This window comes from Crocodylus porosus, unplaced genomic scaffold, assembly GCF_001723895.1.
Source record: "Crocodylus porosus isolate Cpor-Errol unplaced genomic scaffold, CroPor_comp1, whole genome shotgun sequence".
In the NCBI taxonomy this organism is placed as follows: domain Eukaryota; kingdom Metazoa; phylum Chordata; order Crocodylia; family Crocodylidae; genus Crocodylus; species Crocodylus porosus.
In genome coordinates, this window is record NW_017728931.1 from 44,800,632 (window position 1) to 44,823,340 (window position 22,709).

A 22,709-nucleotide genomic window follows, 5' to 3' on the forward strand; every position below is an offset into this window, starting at 1 on the left:
ATCTGGAGTACTGAGTCCAGTTTTAGGAGCCCCACTATAGAAAGGATGTGGGCAAATTGGAGAGAGTCCAGCAGAGGGTAATGAAAATGGTTAAGGGACTGGAGCACATGACTTATAAGGATAGCTGAAGAAACTGGGCTTATTTAGACTAGAGAAGGGAAGACTGAGGGGGGATTTAATTTCATCCTTCAACTATCTGAAGGGAGGTTCCAAAGAGGATGGAGCACGACTGTTCTCAGTGGTGGCAGATGACAGAACAAAGGGCAATGGTCTCAAGTTGCAGCAAGGGAAGTTTAGGTTAGATATTAGGAAGAACTTTCTCACTAGGAGGGTAGTGAAGCACAGGAACAAGTGACCCAGACAGGCGGTGGAATCTCCATCCTTGGTGGTTTTTAAGACCCAGCTAGACAAAGCTTTGGCTGGGATGATACAGCTGGGGATGGTTCTGCTTTGAGCAGGGGGTTGGACTAGATCACCTCCTAAGGTCCCTTCCAACTCTAATGTTCTATGAGTCTATAATTCCAATCCTACTTTTCTATGCTTTTATGATTAATTTGGACAGGTTTCCAAGTGCCTAACTCATTTTTGGAAATGGGATTTCAGTATTTATCTCACACAGATACTTTTGAAAATTGTACCTAAAGGCTAATATCTCTAAAGGGACTGAGGAGTTTTAGGCATCCACATTTCATAGTGACTCAGTGGGAGTTGATGGTCTAACTCCTTTGAGCTACTTTGAAAATCCTACTGTAAAATGTCCCAGAATTCAAATATTAATCAAATCCTTGGACTTCTGCCTTGTGGGACTTGAACACGTTAGAGTCTAAACTCTAAATTCCAAAAGGAGATAGTCCCAGCTTACAAATATTGTGGATTATATTTTGTCCAAGGACAATACTTGGCACACTTCAATAGAATTTGAATAAAGCACTAGATTACCTAGCAGTGTACAACAGCCATTGAGTGAAATGCCAGTCTGAAATATATAGCAGAATCAGGCCCATATATGACTGTATATATGATGTCTTCACAGAGTTATCAAGCCTGACAGTTTGGGGTTTGTGTCATTTAAGTGTCAACTACAAGTCACATATGAGAAGAGTTATGTGCCATTCATTTAAACAGGCCTGGGACAGTGGTATGACTTTCTATACAGTATTAGCAAACATGAGAAGGTAAAATAATAACTAATATATATACTGCACACTGTTCTCTCTCATATCAAAATCAGGATTTTGTTCTTGTTTTTCCACAGAAACATATTAGAACTAGTTATTAATGTGACTAAGACCGAATGGCATAAATTACTTAGAAGAGACTAGCTTGACTGTGTTACTCATGGGTTAGGGATCTACATACAGCTGCATTTTCACCACTAAGTCAGTAACTTCTAGAATTATCCACAGACGTGTTGGCACTGGCTCAGACTGGCTAACAAAATTTTAAGAAATATTTTCAAGAGCAAAACAGAGATTTTTCAAGTCCTCTTGCATTTGTCTGAGTATGGTCTTGACTTTCTGGAGTGTATTCAGAACCTCTATGCTGCAGGTGAATGGATCATAGCAAAGAGTAAAAGGCTTCTGGATTTTCAAAGCATAGCTTCTGTGGGGGAAAATGATATATCCACAAGTCCAAACGTTATTTACCTATATTCATAATCTATGCGGTCTAATTTGTCACTTTTTTACTACACGTGCATTTAAGACAGTAATTTACTCCACTGCTGGATAATACCTGTGTCTGACAGGACTATCCGACAGTACTTTAAATTAGTTTACACACATGTAGAGACTGAAGCTTTACTGTGCAGTAAATTAGTGTACTGCGCAGTAAAGCACACATGTAGATGTGCCCAGTTAGGCCAGTACTGAACTGGAGTAATTCAGGAGGGGAGCATACCCTTTCAGTTATTTTTCTATTTAAAATAAGAAGTAGCCATGATAACCATCCATATAGAGAAGGAAAAATGGTATGTATGTATTACAGGTCCCAGAATATTTTCCTCTGTCCTTTGAATGAACAAAACAGTGATACCAGTCATTTATGGCAATGTTTCCATTTGGAATTTATGACTGATTATAGAAAAAAAACCCTAAAACAAAACACACTTTACCAGAAGAAACAGCAGCACGTTAATTCAACCTGGCTGTGCAGCATCTGCATAGATTATGTGCTTCAGCAGGACTTTTTAGCACTTATCTAATATCTGACTGAATCAGCTATTAGATAAAAGCACCAAAAAAGCCCCACTAAAGCTCCCAGTCTACACAGACGTTGGGCAAGCTGGATCCAACTAAAGCAACCCTTCTTTGGGACGTGCTGGGCTCAGCGCAGACGTGCACTGAGTTTAAAGTGCCACTTTTTTAATGTCTAAGCAGCCTCTATGATTATAGTAGGTGCTAATAGTGACCTCTGAACTTAGGTGGCTCAGCAAAGGATGCTTGTGACTTTTCCAGAGGCTGCAACACGGCTATAGTGGGTCTTGGAAATATGGCATAGAAAAAGTCCTGAAGCCAAAGAAATGTGTTTTCCTTTTTCTTGTGAATTTCTGTTCAGGTTTAACTAAAAGATATGCTCTTGAAAATCATTATGCCATGTGACTTTTTAGCAGAATGTTTACAGAAAACGAAATTAATAACTGAACATGAACACTGTAATCTAAGGCTATGCCTAGCCTGGCATCACTCCCAAAACAGCAAACCATGCCATGGGAACCTTGGAACAACAGCCTCATCTGGAGAGTTAGGAAGGCAATTTAGACTGGTGTCCCATCTTATGACCAATGCCTTCCCTGACCCAGTACATAACCTCTATTATCTATTTCCCCTGTCCTGTGGGAACAAAGCCTTCTGGTGTCCACTAATAGAACTGGTTCTGTAGTTAAAGCTGTGCTGAATGAAGACCCAAGGCTTCAGCATTCTCAAAACCATTGCTGGCATAGATACCAGATGTGGCAGGAATACAGTATTGTGTTTTCTGCATTGAAGATTAGGATTTGGCCTGATGTATCCACCTGATTCAGGGGTCATCAAACTCCGAGCCACAGAGCTTTTGGATCCCACCCACAGAACCATGGATTTGGCAGCATTGTCTGCCCTGCACCACAGTTGGGCACTCAGGACCTTGGCAGATGGGGAATTTTCTCTCTGGTGTGCCACAGTTGGACAGGAGGGAGAAGTGGCAGAGGTGGCTGAGTCATAGTGCCCAGTTGCCTGAAACCTGAGCTGGGTTGCCAACCCCTGGGGTAAATGAAGAAAATGCAGCAACACCATACTCACTGGAGTTTGGCTTTGGCATCTTCAAAATTTTCTGCTATGAAGTAGACAGGCTGGAAGGTCTGATCCTGATATGGGTGAACTGCAGTCACTTCTGGATCAAATGGCTTGTACTCAGGCTTGTTTGATAAAGCATACTGTAGAAAAAGCAACAGCAGCAACAATAAAAATGAGAATTAAATGAATAAAAATATACTGATTAAGAATCTAGAATCTATTGGGGATGGCTCATGATGAATTACTGGGAACTACAATTATAGTTTAAAGTTTATTTTAATAAACTGTGCTTCGTACATTAAAGCGGTGTCACATGGGTGCACTATAGCCCTTCTGTAGAAACAAATTCAGAGTCTGAAACCATTTAAAATTGTATTTATGGATGTTAATGATGAAGTTAAATGGAATTCATGGATATACATGCTGGATAGTGTACTGACAAGAAAAGAAAACTGTTGCAAGTTACCCCTTCTCTGAAGTTTACATCGCATGTACCAAAGCACAGATTTTTGGCTGCACTGAGGGACAGTCAACACATTCCCTGCCTATCTGCCCAGCCCTGCAGTAATACACAGCAGCCTAAAGGTTGCTCTAATACATATACCAGCTGGCAATAGTTCCCAAGAGGATATCTAGTGCCTCCCTATTGTCCAATCCTTTTGCACCACTTCATCAGTTCAAGTAGAGCAACATGGATCAAAGAATCTGGCTCTAAAGTGCCAAATCTACTGAAGAAGGGGGAGTGAACAAAAGCAAGGTAACAGCCAGAATTGCAGAGAATGCCACATCTTTTTTAGCAAAACCAAGTCTCTCCCTTTCATAAACATGAAATGCGGAGTAATAATTAGCAGGGACCAGCGGCAAAGCAATGCAGCTGGGTCCCTGGGGCACAGGGGCAGTGGGGACTTGCCTGTGGTGCAGCAACAACAGGATGATCATGATCATGGCGCTGCTGGTGGCAGCTCTTCTCCCTCCCCCTTCCTGCCATAACAGAGTGATCATGACCAGGGCGATTGCCCCACCCTAGTTACACCACGGGCAAGGGCTCTGGGGTAAATAATATCAATTAAGCACAAGCCACAAACTCGCTTACTAAACAAAAATAAAGACTGAACACTGAGGGCCAAATTCAGTCGTAAGGTATGTGTACACAATTCCCATGGAAGTCAGTGGAAGATTTGCCTGTGTAACTGAAGGTAGAACTTGGCCTCAGTGAATATAGAAACCCAGAAATATATCATTTGGTGGAAGAACTTCAACAGAGTCTAATGAATTTCTCATGTCACTAGAAGAACACTTGGCTCTGGGATATCACTAGAGTAAAATGCAAGAAACTCCTGAGCATCACTGAAATCACAGCAAATCTTGACTCTTCTCCAGTCAGCAGAATATTATCAGGAAACAGATAAATAATCTACGGTTTTGAGCATCTGAAGCTGACAATACCACAAATGATCAGAGACTCTCTTGAGTCTTAAATTTAAATGGGCGGCTCTAATTTTTATCTGAGGCTAATTGGCACAAAACGAACTTTTCCAACCAGGAGATCTTACAACACCTTCAGCGCTCCTGTGAAATATGAATTTTTATTTCCACCTAGGATAAATTTTACAATCTTTGCATTTTCTATGCCTGAAGAAGGGCAAGTATGCCCAAAAGCTTGCAAATAAAGACTTTTTTTGCAAATGCGGTAAGATCCCTGTTATCCAGTATGAGTGGGAAATGCCAGGTGCCAGTTATGTAAAAATTCTGGTTATCCGAGGCAGATAATGTAGAGCAAGAGGGGGTGGTGGCGGCCACATCCAGAGCGGCAACAACACAGGGTGGTGGGTGGTAGCCGCTGCCACATATGAACTTTCCCGCCCTAGGTCCATTCAGCCAGCCAGAAATTCCAGTTAATAAAGTATTTTGGCTTGTAGAATGCTGGATAACAGGGATTTTACTGTATCTAGCTGGGTTAATAAAAGATATCACCTCGACCATCAGCCCCTCTGTTTGGCACTCTCTGATATTTGAGCTATGAATCCAGTTTTGAGTCACTTGCCTCCTACCAAATAAGGATCTAAAATTTCTTTCTAAATACCAAGGTATGCTTGCTAGGGCTGCACAAAGCTTTGGTCCCTGATTAGATTTGGCAGAAACTGAGCCTGATTCAGTGGCCAAATCTCCAAATCTGAATCTAATCAGAGGACCCCTTAATCTCTCTGAATCAGACCCCTCCAAAACTGATTGGGAGAGATTCGGAAAGATTCAGAGATTCGGACATAGAGACAGCTTTAAATGTTTTTTCTACATACCTCTAGGTAGCAGGAGCTCATGAATGCTGTGATGCTGGGGTGCATGGAGTGTCCCACAGAACTGCAGGGGGCTCCCAGCGCACTTGGCAACAGACCCAGAAGTGGACCAGAAACATGTCCGGTCCACTTCTGGGTCCACCCTGCGTCTCCTTGGCTTGGGGACTAGTGCCTCCTGGGTCTGAGGGGGCACCTGGGGTCCCCCTGCAGCCGATCGCTGAGCTAGGGAGGTGCCGGGGGGCGGAGGGGGCAGCACGCTCCCTGGCAGACCTGGAAGTGGACCGGGAGTACTTCTGGTCCAATTCTGGGTTTGCTGCTGAGCATGTGGAGGGCCCCCTGCACCCCAGCACTGCAGCAATCATTAGCTGCACCTGCTACCTCAAGGTATGTAGGAAAAAAAACTTTTAAATCTCTGTCTATGACTGAATCGCTGATTCTCTGAATCAGTACTGAAACTTCAGATTTGGATTCAGCCGAATCGAATTGGGGACAGTGATCCAAATCAACAAACTGAATCATTGTTTCCAATTCGGGCCAAATCTGAATCAAACAGCCTGCCTCCTCTGCAGGACAAAGATGTGACTGTAACATGTTGACATGCCTGAGCTGGTTTTAAATTACCTGGCTCAAGTACCTACGCAGCACTGCAGCAGCTGCCTCAGCATTGGTCAGAGTGGGGAGTGCTTTTGCAGGCTGTGTGAAAACCCAGGCTGCCATAACTTGATAGCAACTGATGCTTAAGCTAGTTACCTTAATGCTATCTTGGATATGTCAATACAGACAGCAATCATTCTGTTCAACTGCAACATAAATATACATTTTTAAATGAAAGCAGAGATTCTCCTAAATCTATGAGCTGGGGCTTTAAGACAAACACCACATATTATGACAGTCCCACACAATGATAAAATTGCAAGAGCCAATGACACTGAATGAGATAGTCAGTTCAAGTTGCTGACTTGAGAAATACAAAAGTTTCATTAAGGTTCCCTTTAGAACCTTATCTGAATTCTGAATAATTTGAATCTCACCCTAACTTGCAGGCCAGGTTGCTATGGAAGTACTGCAGACCTTGCCTAATATTTTGGCCAAAGAAATTATAAAATTTGAGTAGACTTTGCTCTTCCCAGTTCTATCATTTGCACTGCACAATATAAGGATACACATCTGAGAATACTTATGAAGTCTAAAATGTGCTTGTTAGTAATACTCAAGCATATGGCTGTGGGAATTATAAGCTTTGTGAAACAATATGGAAGAGCTTGAGGAGCCTGCAAGCCATACGACCATACTCTGCCATCAGTATTTAGGCGTAACTTATCCTTGATTTCAGTGGGAAGTTCTGCTGAAAAACTGATGGCCTGGAAGAGTAAAGAGAAATGAAGGACTTGCTGTGCTGCAGAGGAAGGATATGTATCACTGAATACTGCCAAAAGTACAGTACAAGGTGTTACATGTTGTAGGACAGAGTCCAGCCTAAGTGTTAACATGAGGAGTATTTTATGTAATGCAAAACAGCTGACAGATACAGTATAATGGAAAGCTAAAAGTTGTTTTGGGATTATTCATACAGTTCAAGGAAGCAAAGTTGGCCAGTAGTCACTCACCTCACCTGCTAAGCTTCAAGTCAAACATGGTTCTCTGCTCTTTTTGAACATCTGCATGCTACCACTAGGTGAATGAGTCCAGTGATAAAGACTCAAGTACCAGCAAGAGGCAGATGACATACAGCTCTCCTTATCCTTCATCACCTATGACCCAATCACTCCCACCACAATGACCCAGAACTTGGAAGGAATCAGATCTTGAGTGAAAAGCAGTTGGCTGAAGCTGTACTTGAGCAAGACAGAGATGAGGTAGGTGGAAAACATTCTGGAAGTGTCCACAGCTGTACTGTAGGTGTCTCTAGTTGAAAGAATATGCCTGCAATTAGTCATATCAGTTGATAATTTAGGAGTGTTCTTGTATTTCTTGTTGACAGGCATTCATATGGTGGTATTATATGTTATCATCTCTGTTTTAGGAATCCCCGTCTCATCTGGCCAGCCAGTGACTTGACCTCAGTTAGTCATACCTCATCATTACCGCAGAACTGGATTATAGCAATATGTAATACTTGGGGGTGACTCCACTAGACTTACAAAAGTGCAAGCATGTAACACTCCAGTATGTCTCCTCAGCAATACGAGTTACCATGAGCACATCAGTCCTGCCCTTCACTCTCTACACAAGTATTTAATATTCTGTGGTAACATGCTGAGATCTCAGTTCTCATATTTAAAGCATTCCACAGCCTGTGCCCAGGGGAGCTACAACTCTGGAATGAATGGTGTACAAATCTGTACATCTGAAAGATTCAAATTTTTCATAATCAAAAGAAATTCATCTGTGGGGGAGACGGAACTTTCTTGGGAGTCACTCAGACTGTGGCCTGTTCTTCCAATAGCAAAGGACCTTCCTAAACCTCATCTGAGCTATACCTATTCCTCTGTGCAGCCAGATCAGGGCCAGCCTCCCACCCCTTTTCCCCTTACCCCCCACCCCAGACAGATCTAGCCTTAAGATGGACCAAAAAACACCCATCCAGTTCACACGGTGAAAAGGTTGGGCTTCACTGACCTAAATACTGCTGATAATAAGTGATCTATAAAAATATGTGTAGAACAGAATAAAATGGTTCAACTGAAGTAAGTTGTCTTTTTTTTTTTTTTGGCTGTTAAAAATCCCTCACATTAACCAGTTGAATATGCATAAGACTACTTGTCATTTACCCTTTAGGGTAACCAAATGCAAGTCAAACAGCACGTTAACCAGACCTCATAATGCTAGATCTACCAGAAATAATGATTGGGAACAGACACAAGGGCAAAGCATCACTATTCAGCAATTGTTTGACAGTGATCCAGGCTCCAGTGACACCTCAGTGGTCTTGAGTTCGTGGAAACAGATTGATGTTTCTGCAACTATCCTTTAATCCATGGATGCTCAGCTCCTGGCCTGAAGTTCAGATCTGATCCCTAACACTAGGTTATCCAGCCTTCAGGGATCACCACAGATCTGAAAATATGGTAAGAAATAATGCTGCCAAATTTCTGGACTTGTGGGGAGCCCCACAAGCCACAGACCATGGCCCTGCATACTGAATCAGGTGTGCAGGGTGGTGTAGGGCCCCACCCTAGTGCACAGGGCCAGGCAGGGGTAGCCTGGGGCTTCAGGGCCTGATCTCAGCACACAGGAGCAGCAAGGGGCCCAATCTAGTCCATGGGTAAGCCTCGTACTACCCATCTGGCCTGTAAGACCCAAAGACTGAGCAGCACTGCTTTAGTCTGTCACACCTTTACAAGTCCTTTGCTATCTATCATTTTGATATTTTTCAATCACAATGATGAACTTACTCTCCCGAAATACCCTCAGGTAGGAATGGAAACCATTTCATTCTGGTGTTCTATTTGGGTACTATTACTATGTAACAGTTTGGGTGATCCACCTTGCCATATTGGATATGTCTGTAGGCCACTTTCCCAGTTCTCTTGAAAGTGCTGCCAAGGAGTATGCCTTCCCACCCATTCCTGTTTCAGATGTTTGTCTACCACTAAGGGGGCTTTAATCCAGAGCTTGAAAGATGGAGAAAACACAGATTCTGGTATGCTCCGATCCAGGTGCTGGAAACTAATGTTTGTCTTTAACATATAACTTCAACAGATTCAAAATTCAACAACCTGGCAGAGGAGGAGGTGATATCTGATTCCACAGTTTGCATTAATGGGAAAGGCAGCACTGTGAGTGATCCAGATGCCTTGCTTTCTACATTCAGTTAAACAGCAGATGTAATTCTGGCCTTTACAACAAAGGCCATACATTAACTCCATTTCTCTTACGCACAGACCTAGTCTTGGACTGTAACTGGAATTTCTATTGTGATTAATTTCTTAAAAGAAATTTAAAGCTTTGTCAAAATCCCTAGAGGCCACACTGTAGAAGTACTAGTTAACCTTTGCTGAGTTTTTGAACTTTGGCCTAGGTGCCTCAAAACATAAATATCTGGAAACAAGAGGGCCATTATCCTTTAGTATTTTGCTTAACATCCAAATAAATTTGATTTAAAGACAGCAAGTATTCAGATGGGCAAGCAGGCAAAACAAATACTTACTCTTGTTCCAGTCCAGGTTTTGATCATGGACTTGCTTGGTTTTTTTTAAAAATAAATTAAATCCAGTATAATCTTCATAACTCTTGATTATGAGCATCACACATGAAAAAGGAACCTTTAAAAATATTAAAATCTCACTGTCTCTCTCCTAAAACAGATATAAGTCGAAACCAAACATATGATATCAGAGCTTAATGTATGAAGATGCCCGCTGGTCTATTGTTTCAAAGACAGAAAGTTCAATGTTATATAGATGATTCATGTACTGCTGTTATAAAGCTTTTAAAACAGTCATTAGTAGTGTAAGGATGGGTGGGCAGGTAGGGCATGCCTAAGCAGAGAGACAGAAGGAGCGGAGGGGACTGCCTCATCCTCCTAGCCCCACCTCTCCTCCATCTGAACCCTGTACCTTACCTGCTGTGGCTCTGGTGCCGGCATTGTGGAGGAACAGAGTGGCAATAGCAGCATACAGTGTAAGAGCAGCTGAAAGTTCACTACTGCAGAAAGGAGATGTCATCTGCTATTTTGCTGGTGATTTTTTAGCTGCTCAACACATGTCAGCGGCAAAAAAAAGGTGACTTTCTCCCCTGCAGTAGCAAACCTCCGGCTGATGCCTATACAACCAAAGTTGCCACTGCTCAAGACATGGTACTGCCCAATTACACCTCTGACACAAGCATCAACAGAGCACAGTACCTTATTATAACACAGGTTTACATATTATTGGGCCCATCTACACATTCTTTATTGCACCATAATTAGGGCACATTAAGTTTAGTATATCTAATTACAGGTACTAACTTAATGTGCTTTAATTGGCACTACTATGCAGTAGTGCCGCTGCATGCTTTTTTGTGATGTTAATGCTCAGTAGACTAATTCTACTGTGCATTATCACAGTTTTTGCTGGTTGCACTAATGCTCAGGAGAATTAATCTACTGTGCATTTAGCATCTTGTGTAGACACACCCAGTGTTAATCAGCAAGGATCTCCAGGCTTAGACAAGGGAAAGCTCCTGAAAGCCTGCACCATTCAATGGGCACACCAAACCTGTTATTCAATGTGCAGGTGTTTTGAGCAAACCAGTGCCAGAAGTCTCACTGGGAGCTAAAATGTAGATAACATCTGACTCCTATCGAGTTGGCAGCTCTTTAAAAAACCTTGCAAATGTCTTCATATAGCTGGCAGCTTGCCTTCCCCATACTCTCACCTAGAGTGCTGCAACGCCTCATCAATGAATTTTGGGGAGGTTTGTGCAATGTTTATGAATGAGGTAGCAATACAAACACCTTCTAGCTATAGTCACACAGGCTGCATTCATGGTCTCTCACAGTTCTGTACTAGAATATATCCCCCTACTTGTCTAATGTTAAAATTTTCCATGAAGAGTTTTGGCTTATAACGTTGCTTTAAGAGAGTGCAATGTTACCTTTGGCATTTACTAAGGCTCCAACCCAGTAAAACACATAAGAACACATTTAAGTATCTGAGTAGTTCAACTGACTTCAATGAGACTACTCATGTGCTTAAAACTAAGTAAGCAATTAAGTGTTTCACCAAATCAAGAAGTAAATGGCTGCTTTACTATCAAATAATGGACCTAGGCAAGTGGATACTTTATACCTCCAACAAGGGTTTGGTTTCTCTTCCTCCTGCATTAATACACTGCACTATATTTAGATAACTGGTGCGTGTTTTCGTATAAAATGAGAGAGGTTCCAGGCTAGAATCAGTTTTAAAGAATATTTGGGAATTTATAATTCTTAAAAATTCATCTTTGCCACCTTCAGTGATATTACAGCTCTCTGACATTCAGTTTATGATAGTCAATCATGTGAAAATTCAGGGTATTCATTGACAAAAACGTGCAAAATTTTTAATAGGTTTAATACTGCCCTCTAGTGAGTAGCAGGGACAACTACACTAGTTTAAAGCAGGGGAAAGCCAAGTTTCTACAAGTGAAGGTTTAATAAAGGCAGTATAACTGCACGCAAGTATGCTTAGTCTTCAGAGCTATGTTAACTATTTCATTTGAAGACAGGCACAACTCAGCAATACTTCTATCCATATTGTAGTGTCCATTGCAGGAGAAAAAGGAATATCCACTTTTCCCTTAGGAGTGAAGAGTAAAAAAGGAAAGCTTTTGAACATGACACTCAGGTGGTTTTAGAAATATCCTCATGATATTTGATGTCAGGAATAATTATTATTTTTTTCCACAAAAGTTTAGAAAATGGACTATAGAAATAAAAAAAAACAAAAACATATTTTACTTACTTTAAGCTCCCCATAAGATGAAAGGAGTCCTGCCCCATAAGCTTTGATGGATCCATTTTGTTTGCAGAGCCCAAACTCAATAGTAAACCAATAGAGCTGATAAGAAAGAACATTTAGTGAAAACCACCATCCCCATAAGCAATCATTTCCCATTATTGTAACTTTCTTGTTGCCCTGTTGCTCTTTTGTTTTTTTCCCCTTTATTACACTTTTCTTAATTTCTTGCTATTTTTTTAAACAAGTGTATATATTTTCAGAAGATATCCACATCCTTATTTAAACTACATTATTCAAACATGAAGTCACTCTGTCCATACTATAGGGAAACTGGACATTATTCTTTTACTGTATGTCTGCTCCCAACTCACCTTGCTTTGAAAGATGTTACAAACTACATTGAGCCATGTTAGCTCTCAGTTGCATCTTAGTCAATAGATCCATAGAGCTGGAGGAGTCCCCATAAAGGTATAATGAAAACCCATGCAGACCACATAATACCTCAGGCCATAAATTATAAATATCTCTACTGCACTTCTCTAGATGGCATTATTAGCAGAATGTTTAAATTGTTCCTGCTTTAGCAGTGACATTCACTTAAAAATGAAGCCAGATTCATCTTTATTTTGTTGCTTCAGAAAACAAGCAGGTGTATCCCTTGGTTGACCTTGCCAGTTGAAACTGTTGCTACATTACAGACAGGTTTGTAACCTTGCCCCACAGCCCTTTGCTATCTCTTCCCTCTAAAGGTGCAGGGGGAGAAGGCAGGCACAGAAGGCAGAGTCTGTACACTCAGCACCTTCTCCCAATAAGCTGGAGGGCAAGGAGGCAACAGGACCTATGCAAGGAAAGAACAAGCCAAACTTTTTTCCAAAAGTTTCCCTGTGTGTCACTTCTAGAATGCCGGGTTAGTTTGGTTTTTCTTGACCCTAATATCTGTAGTGTAATCCAATGTAGTGTATAGGGCAATGTGGGCAGATCAGGCATGCGTGCTGACAGCTTTCAATCTGTCATGGTCACACCAGTTGTGTAGAAATGGACAGATGAACCTTAAGAACTGGGTGAACTAAAGGGTATTTTAGAGCTTGTTTTACTAAAAATCGCATGGCAACATTATTAGGGATGGTACACAGACAACCTGGAGCTTCCTGTTACTTTAAGATAATAGCAGCTCAGCCAGGGAGCATAGCAGGCTAAGCAAAACTGCAGGGCGTCAGGGCAATAGGCTAATGGGGTAAATGGCAGGCACCTACAGGCATTCAGCTGATGGATTGATGGATGTAGGCAGTGCCCTGGGAACATATAAGCCCAAGGTTGGGGCTGTCAGGGGAGTCTCTCCCTGGCAGCTGCTAGGGAAGGAGCCCCTGTCCAGGAGAGCCACCCAGGGGTGCTGGGCTTACTGCTTTGCTGCCTGCAGGAACAGTGAGGGCTTGGGGAGCTCACAAGGAGCCTAGGATGCTGTATTAGTGAGTGAAGGCTTACATTCTTAAAGGGACAGGGGGCTCTTGCTCCTCTATATTATGTTGTAGCTCAGGAGCTTATGTTTACATTGTGTTTGAACTGGCAGTTAAGTTGGGAGTAGGGGAGGTTTATGGAGATCCCATTAGTGCCCAAGGGGAACGCAACTGCCTTAAGCCCAGCCAGGGGCAGGCTCAAGGCTCTGTTGAGTATTGAGCCTAGAGTAGGCATAGTGTGAGGCAGGGGCCCGGCACACAGGGACCAGGGGATGGTGATGGAAGAAACAAACATGAGCTAGGGCCCCAAAGCCAGGTCCAATACAGTGGGCCTAGGCTAGAAGGCCTAGCCAGACTAAAGGGGTGGAGGCTGGGAAAACCAAAGCTTCAACAGTGATGACCGTAACACCCACAAGGCATGGGACATAGTGCAGGGAAAGATTTGAAGCCAAGCAATTAGCCCGTAAGGCTTGAGGTACCCTCCAGTGGCACAGCTACTAAGTAAGGTTCAGCAAGGGGCATGAGGACCACTGATGACCACTAGGGTGCTGCGGACCCTAGCATAGGTTCAGTGGAACTGGAGCTATGCTAAGGTCTGTGGGCAGCCTCCCTATCTATGACTATTTCTATCAAGGCATAGCAGGCAAGATGGGATGGTGCTTTAGGGGCAGAGCAGGGACTGTCACAGAGCCACCAGGGGACAACAGCCACCCCTGAGACCGTAACCTTATTACAGGGACAAATCATATTTCATCTTTACATATCTACATGTACTAATGCATCCAAATGTAGCTGCTTAAGTGCCTTGGAAGGGAAGACACCCTGGCTGCTTTCCCTACTGCCAGTGGAGCAGACACTGTCCTACTGCTATCTCTTCATGTTATTCTGCAAGATGCAGAAAAGGCTTTGAGGTAGGGGCCAGAATACAAGGCATCCTTCCTTCCAGGACAGTGTCTATCTCACTGAGCCCTGCTCCCTTTCACGTGTTGTAGGATGAACTTTTTCTACTAGGAGGGTAGTAAAGCACTGGAATGCATTTCCCCAGAGATGTTGAGGAATCTCCAGCCTTGGAGGTTTTTAAGACCCAACTAGACAAAGCCTTGCCTGGGATAATCTAGTGGGCCTGGTCCTGCTTTGAGCAGGGGGTTGGAGTAGACTACCTCCTGCTGTCCCTTTCAACCCTAATTTTTTATAATACTATACTTGCCTCCTACAGCTATGTACCTTCCCAACTTCAGGAGAACAGCTGGATAGTACTGGGCATTGGCCTTACCTGGTAGTAAGAGCACTTTGCTGGGAAGTGCAAGTTCAAAAGCTCTGTGGGTAAGGGTGAGCCTTAGGACCTCACTTTCCTTCTGCCTGGGCTACAGAGCTAAAAGGTGGCTGAACATACCTCCTGTGGTAGCTAATCATGCTCTTTTTCTCCAGTCACATTAATGGAAGCTTACAGTTATATACCTAATCAGGAAATCCTTCTCCACATAGTATCCATGGCCAGAAGGAACAGCCATAGCTTCACAGGTAGAAATGGACTCTAACATCTGTGTAAGTAACAAAAGTGGTGTGTACAGGGTTACATTTGGCCAATATAAGTGGAGGGCGTGTCTACACATGAAATTAATGCTATTGAATGTACTCAGGCTCAATCTGAGCTGGAGCAAACTAACCCCAATGTCACTATCTACACCTGTATTTAAGCACAGTAATTTACTGTAATGCTGGATACCATTTGTAGCTAACAGGACTATCTGGCAGTACAGTAAATTAGTCTACTGTGTCGTAATTACTGCACATGTATAGACGGTGATGCTTTACCATGCAACAAATTAGTTTGCTAAGCAGTAAAGCATCTTGTGTAGATGCACCCTCTGGGTAGCCATCTATTTCCTTTTGGTCATCTAAGTGACAATTTTTTAGTTGGCTGAGCAGCATTTTTTGGCATTAACACACAAGTAGCAATTCTGCTGCCCAGCAATATGGCTATGTGGGCTTTACATGTGTAGGCTGAGCATGGTTACACAGTAGCCACATACAAATACAGCCATGTGTGCACACACCTTGTGAGTGCATAGTGACATTTAAGGCCCAAAAATACAGGTAGACCAGTACTATAATTATCAGGTATTGGACTCAGGAAGAAAGGCCTGCTGTGTTTTAGCCTCCAGTAGTTAAGTGGTTAGGGCACTTGCCTGGAGAGCTAGAGACTTAGTCTGGAGCCTGGCTCCTAGTGAAACAAAAGCTTCCACTCTGGGCTGTCCTCCATAGTTTTTTCCAATGATTCTTAAATGTGAGATGCAAGTGGTTCAGCTTCAAAAGGATTGTTCAAAAATGGGCCAAATAAAGCCTAGCCTGTGGCATAGTGATTAGGATGGTGTGCTTAGAATTCAGACAGCTGTAGGTTCAGGCAATAGGGCTAAAAAGTGGTTTTCTACTTTCCTAAATGAGTGGTCTAACCACACAGATACAGGGGCTAAAACATATAGGGGGGTCTGTCTCTGGTGTTGGGTTCAGATACATATGCAGTTGTCTACAGGTGCCGGATTATGTGTCAAATGGAATCTTCAACTGTGCATAAATACCAAAACCTACTGGTTAGACAGTTTAAAGGGGGAAAAATGCCACTCTTGGGTTGCAGATGGCTGTATTGTATTGTACTTTCTACTACATGGGCCCCAGACTACTTAACACAATTGTGGTTAGATAAGATGGGGCAGTCTGTAGGCCAGCTGAGTCTCTTTATTGTAGATTAAATTTGGTAGTCAATTCCCTAATGACTGGTGCATTCAGTCCTCAGGGGACGGATCCTCAGCTGATGCAAAGCAATTCAGACTTCAGGGGAGCTATGCTGAATTACTCCAGATCAGGATTTGGCCCTGTGATGTCCTAGAGAACTTGTGTAGTCTTAGTGCCAGCCCACTGTTAAGACCTAGTTTTTACATGGCACTCTTAATCAATAGGCCTCACCATACTTAACAAAAGAGGTATTTAGGGGGGTGTGAAGCAGACCCTATTGGATTCAGATTCAGATTCAGCCCAAATCAGGGACAGTGACTTGATTTGTTGTTTCAGATTACTGTCCCTGATTTGATTCAGCCAAATCTGAATCTGAAGACTTGAAACTGATTTGGAGAATCAGCTATTCAGAAACAGACACAGCTTTAAATGTTTTTTCTGCGTACCTTAAGGTACCAGTGCAGCTTGTGAACACTGCAATGCTGGGGCACATGGAGCGTCCCACAGGAGTGTGGGGAGCCATCCATGTGATCAGCAGTGAACCCAGATGTGGACTGGAAGTACTTCCGGTCCACTTCCTGGTCCACTGAGGAGTGCACAGGTGCCCCCCTGCATCCCCCTGGCTCGACGATCAGCTATGGGGGACTCCAGGTGCCCCCCCTCAACCCAGGAGGCACCAGTCGCCAAGCTGGAGGAGGAGGCAGGGGGGGCCCTCCAGCGCACTCCCCAGTGGACCAGACATGCTTCTGGTCCACTTCTGGGTTTGCTGCCGAGTGCGGTGGGGAACCACCCCCCACCCTCATGCTTCTGTGGGACACTCCATTTGCCCCAGCATCCATGAACTGCCTGTATCTTGAGGTATGTAGAAAAAACATTTAAAGCTGTGTCTATGTCCAAATCACCGAATCTTTCCAATTTGATTCAAAGAGATTAAAGGGTCCTCTGATTCTATTCAGATTTAGGGATTCAGCCACCGAATCCAGTCAAATCTCCGCCAAATCAAACCAGGGACCAAAGCTTCACACAGCCCTAATCACTACTATCCTTACTTTTACAGATATAGTAAAAAAGAGGCACAAGGATGCTTCAGGTCACCTTACAAGCAAGTGGTAGTACTAAGACTAGAACCCAAATCTCTGAAATCCTAGACCAGGCCTGATATACTAGGCCACACTTTCGAAATAGCAAGGCAGATCCCCTGCAACTGCTTTTAATAGTGTTCATGTTTTGTGACTCCCATGAATGCATGGATAATCTAGCATCTTAATTTTGCTTATACAAAATTCAATTCTTTCTTCTAGTAGTGGTTTCTCTTAATATTGGGATGCAAGTATCTAGCCTGATTGCTAGAGTTATGTGACTATGACATCAATTGGTAACCTCCCTGTAGCTCAAACTGCATGAAGACCCTGGGACAGGAATACATTCCTCCTGTTCAGGGAAATATTTAAGCACTTGCTTGAAGTTCTGTCCTACAAAAATATGGATTTCAGCATATGCACTACTGCAATCTGAATTTGACAAAGTTAAGAGAAAATATTTTGGCTGCTTCCATTTTGGGTGCCCACCTAAAGAAGTGTGAAAGGGAGGGCAGATCTTCAAAGGGCAGGTACTCAGAACTTTTTGGAAATCAGGTCGCTGGCATTTTAGCTTGGATATTAAAATGTAGCTTATACTTACTGTTGACAGTTTTTCAATATCAGCATCCAATGACCCAAGAGAAGCCAGTCCAATATCCTAAAGCAAGAAAGTATTATCACAGGTGTGTTATTGGTTAGCCAGAAAGAATGTAGCATGGAAGGGAGAAGACTTGCCACATTTCCAATGTGAATTAGCTCTTCTTGTTTTTTCAATAAACATGTCCTTCCATGGCTTCCAGAAGGCCTACCATTTGTGGATCCCCAACAGTGCTTAATCCAACATCATTCTTGGCCTAATTTTGACCAGTTCTTGGCCTGTTGTTGACCCTTGCACATGCCCTCTCACTAAAGAATGAGAAACCTCGTGACTAGGACAGAATGTATCCAGCTGGACTAGAGCATGTCTAGGATGCTCCCACTAAATGATTAGCCAGTGCACAGATCATCTATTTCCCATCTGCCAGCCCTCTTCTAGGTCCCAAGCCAATTCCACCCCCTACCTACTCACCCTTATCTTTCCAATCACTTCTCCTTTGTCTGCCCCCTCTGCCTTCCCCAAAACTTGCCTGTGTTCTGCTTCTGTTCCTGCCTCATACTATTCTTCCTTTTCCCACAGTGAGCTGGCTCCTATCTTCCTGTTCCTGATACTTCACTCTCAGATTCTCCAACTCCATCCCTAACTGTACAGAAAAGAATCCAGTAGCTTGTTACAGGTGGAAATAAGTGCACTGGCTAAGACAACTGCCATCCTCTCAGCAGCAGAAACTTGGCTATAAGCATGAAACAACCTGATTTGAGTTTCAAGAGGCTAGCTTATTCTGCCTTGTATTAATTAGGTAACTCTGAAAACTGAATTGCCCTGTATTAATTAAGGAGACAGAGCAGCAGAGTTGGACCAAGGAACCTGTGTTAGTCATGGAGTAAAAAACTTCAAGTCAGACATGCCCTACAGGCAGAACTCCTAGGGATAATGAAGTTCCCTTGATGGCTCATTTACTTGGGTAAGCTGGGCAAGGGCATCTCTGGAATTGCTTATTATACAAGTTACATTGTAGTGCTGCCATATTAATGGGAATTCTAGGTCTGCCTCCCACTAATTTGACTGGGGGCTGGACTTAGACCCACTGGTACTTCAAAAGATTACGGACATTTCTCAGCACCAGAGGTTCACCAGGAAAACTCTGCTTCTTCCCTTGTATATTCCCTATTAAGCTAACTGCATCTTTTCAAGGATGGGTATTCCCTAGAGCTGCTTCTTGGTTCAAGCCCTGGATACTGTGTCATAGTAACAAACAAACAAAAGCAGGGTGACTTTACTATTAATTTTCTCATGATGGATCAAATATAAAAGAGTTTCCATGAAACTAACTCAACCATAAAAGCACTTGATGTCATTCAGTTAAATCACCATGAGCCTTTGTGATCCTATGTTCTAAGCAGGGAAAACAACAACAGTTGGTGATTCTGAAATGGCTATATGGTCATTTTCCTACTTTTTTAAAATATTCTTTTATTTGTAGTATGTCTAGTACTATAGAGAGAGTTTCTCCATAATTAATCACAGTCCAAGTCTGGTAGGTACAGGAACAGGCTCAGCCTAGATTATAATGGCAGCTGTTAGTGAAGCCTTAGAGGTATTGGTTTTTGTGACATATGAAGGGCCCCAGAAGTGTCTATTCAGTACATGTCTCAGGTGCGCAGTTCTTCGGGGCACTCATTGCTACTGGAATTTCTGCACTCTTCAGTCCAAAGCCATCAGCAGAAAGCATTTCTTACCTGAGAGAACTGGGCAAATTCTTTGTCAGCTAACATGGGAACGTGACCCAACAACTCATGGCAGCAGTCACTGGAAGAGAAGTCATTTTTATCATTTAAAAAAAGAACAGTTTTATCCTAAAGAGCAATTCCAAGCATGACTTATCTGCTCTTTCACTACTAATCTCTCCCCACTCCATCCGCACATAAAATTTACATGCTGTCTTAAAAAATGAAAAAATCTGTGGGGAAGATTTTCAGCTGGTGTAAATCTAGTAAACTCTGCTGGAGACATGCATAACAGCTCGCTGTGCTAGTTGCTGTTCTGGGCCTACAACTCTGCTCTCATTTCCTGCTACCCCACTTCCTGCTGCATGTGCTCTTCTGAGATTCCCACCAGCCCACCTCTTCTCTGTCTTTTTGCTCTTCATCTTTTGTATCGGTGCCTTCCCCCTCTATGACTCCTCCCATGCAGTTTGGAGCTCCTTCTATCTTACAGGGTGCTACCACACTTCCCTCTCTACATTTATCTGTCTCCTCAAAATATGCTCCACCTGTGCAGCCTCTCAGCAGTCACCATGCCAAGTCCTGAGCACGTATAATAAAAGTAAAATATGAGTGGCCCCAAATCCCATTGACTTTAGTTAGAACTACATTAGATGTCTTAGCATTCAACCTGTGATGTTCAAGTTCAACAAAACTGTCTCTAAACAGAAACTCCAAAACAAAAATGTCTACCCCAGCATAGCCAATAAATTTGGCAGCTATATGGGATAAGAAACCAAGTTTCAAACCCATGTTTTGAGTCAGACAGAGCCAGGTCATCTCATGGAGCTCCCACATCCCAGATGACTGTCCTAATGAATGGGTTAATGTAGGATGAGGGTGGAGTCACTTTTTCAAACACTTTTGAAAGGTCCCCATTTTGCCCTGATGCAGAACAAAACCCACTACCAAAGCCTTATAATTTTCCATTGTAACCCGGGCGGTTGCCCAAGAAGTACCCCCTCTCCAATTGAAAGGATCAAAGCAGATATACAAGCACTGTGGGAAATGTAGGGACTCTCCTCCCCCTATAGAGCAGAGCCAAACCACCAATGGGGACTTAACCATGTACCTTTTAATGAGAGAACAATACTGGGAACATAACCAGTATAAACCAGGAGGTATAGGGGACACTACAGTGCCCCAAGGGGGCAGGATTCAACAAAGGTTAGACACTTAACAATTATAGACATAGTCATCCAGTTGACAAGAGACAGGGTTAACCAAAATGTAAAACACAAACAGCAGAACAAACAATACTGGTTGGTGAAATATAAAAGGCACAAAATACAAAATGTCAAACGACAAGGAATATAGGGCCTAGGTACCTGAAGGGGGAGAAAGGGGGAAAAACATAATGGCCCCTTTCCACTGCAAGAAGAATTTCTCCCTGTCAGCTCACTCACCCCAGGTCACCACAGCTGGGACTTGAACTCAGATCTCCCACGTGGTAGGTAAAAACACTCTACCACACAGCCACCAATGCTGGTGCTATGCCTGCTTGCAAGGGGCCTTGACCTTCCTAGAGCCCCGGCCTTGCATTGAGCTGCCCAGCCTCCGACTGGAGGAGCTGGCAGCAGAACTGGGAACCCCTCAGGTCGCTGCTCAGATCCTTGCTGGAGCAAGGGAGCCTCTCCTGCTGGCCACAGCCTCTCCTAGGGAATCCTGGAGCCCAGCAGGCAGCCTCTCATGCCAGCCACGCACCGCGCTGCTGAGGGTCCAACTGCTGCCTGCAGGTCCCACTCCTTCAGGCTTTCTGGGGCTACTGGTCCCACCCAGCTAGCCCAGCTCTTGCCAGCTCTTTGAATCTCCTTCCTTGTGGTCCCTCACTGTCTTCCCTGAGTCAGCTGCACTGCCCCTTTTATCCCCCTCCAGGTGACCTGAAGGGCCAAACAGGGGACATGGAGGGTGAGTCTCTGGGGCCTGATTGGTGAGGAAAGGGAATCCCAAGTCCTCCAATCATCTTTTGTCCTTTCAAAACCCCTGGGCTAACTCACTGCCAGCTAGCCCATCACATCCATGAAAGAGAATTTTTGCTTACTGCGACCTTCCCAGAGCAGGGAATGCATAACCTGATACAGTGTTAGAACTCAAGGAATGATAAATGCAGCAAAAATGAACAGATTAAAGCAAATGGCCTCTAGCATTTTCCTTCTCCAGATGACCTTAAAAAAGAAGCATGTCTTCTTATGCATGTCCTCCTCTCCTAACTGCCTAAAAGCATAGTTTTCAAATCATTTCATTCTGGGGGCCACCAAGATGGACCCTGTGAATCACTGGTGTATTGCTTACCATCCCCCAAGTACTGCTAGTTTATGCCATGTCATCCTACTTACGGCTCTGGGGAATGCATAGGGGAGGAGGAATGCCTTATATACTGTGTGCTCTGGAAGACACGAAATGCCAGGCTGGCAAGGAAGTCACGAGAAGACAGTAGTCCTGCAGCTGGTCTCAGCTGAAAACCTGTTCTTTCTGCAAAGGACGGCAACACAGCAGGAAATTCTTGTGTTAATTACATGACAGCGTGACACCAACCAAGGAGTCTGGACTTATTCCTAGCACATTCTTGTACCTGTGGGTAATGAGAACATCTATCTACTTTAGGTATTTCTGTCACCTCTAGTACAGCATCTCTGGTCTGCCTATATATTCAACATCCCAGAGATCCCAAGTTATTTCTGCATGTTCCAGCTGTGAAACTGGAAACAGTGTAAACTTGTTAGAACAGTGTTGTGTGCAGGCTTAGAGAAGCACAGGTGTTTTGCTACTTCTAATTTCTATGACTCAGCAGGCCAAATACAACAGCAAAGTGTGAAGGACAAGTGTGTCTACACGTGTGCTTTAATGTGCATTGGCCAAACTGTGCTATGTAGTTAATGTGCATTAAAATAGGCTAATGCACATTAAGCATCACTTAAAACAGTGCTCTTTAGTTAATGTGCATTAATAAAAGTGAATGCACATTTCCTAGAACCTCACAATGGAGGGCACCTACACAACCACAGAGACTGCTTCAATGTACTGGAATTCTAGCACATCACAGCAAGTCAATAAAACAAGTCTGCTGGAGCATGCTCCAGCAGCCTCATGT

The 22,709-nt window shown here is 43.3% G+C and overlaps 1 protein-coding gene across 1 annotated transcript in view; it reads right to left on the reverse strand.

Moving 5' to 3' along the window:
* Positions 1-1,255: 1,255 nt before the first annotated feature.
* The window catches only part of LOC109315934 (tyrosine 3-monooxygenase-like), a 43,136-nt gene continuing 21,682 nt past the window's right edge, over positions 1,256-22,709 (reverse strand). Inside the window, exons 7-12 of the mRNA XM_019543896.1 lie at positions 21,955-22,090; positions 19,595-19,664; positions 17,859-17,915; positions 11,995-12,090; positions 3,279-3,412; positions 1,256-1,602 (exon numbers count right to left, since the gene is read on the reverse strand). Coding sequence (XP_019399441.1) covers positions 1,443-1,602; positions 3,279-3,412; positions 11,995-12,090; positions 17,859-17,915; positions 19,595-19,664; positions 21,955-22,090 — 653 coding nt within the window. The 3' untranslated portion in view covers positions 1,256-1,442. The remainder of the gene's footprint in view (positions 1,603-3,278; positions 3,413-11,994; positions 12,091-17,858; positions 17,916-19,594; positions 19,665-21,954; positions 22,091-22,709) is intronic.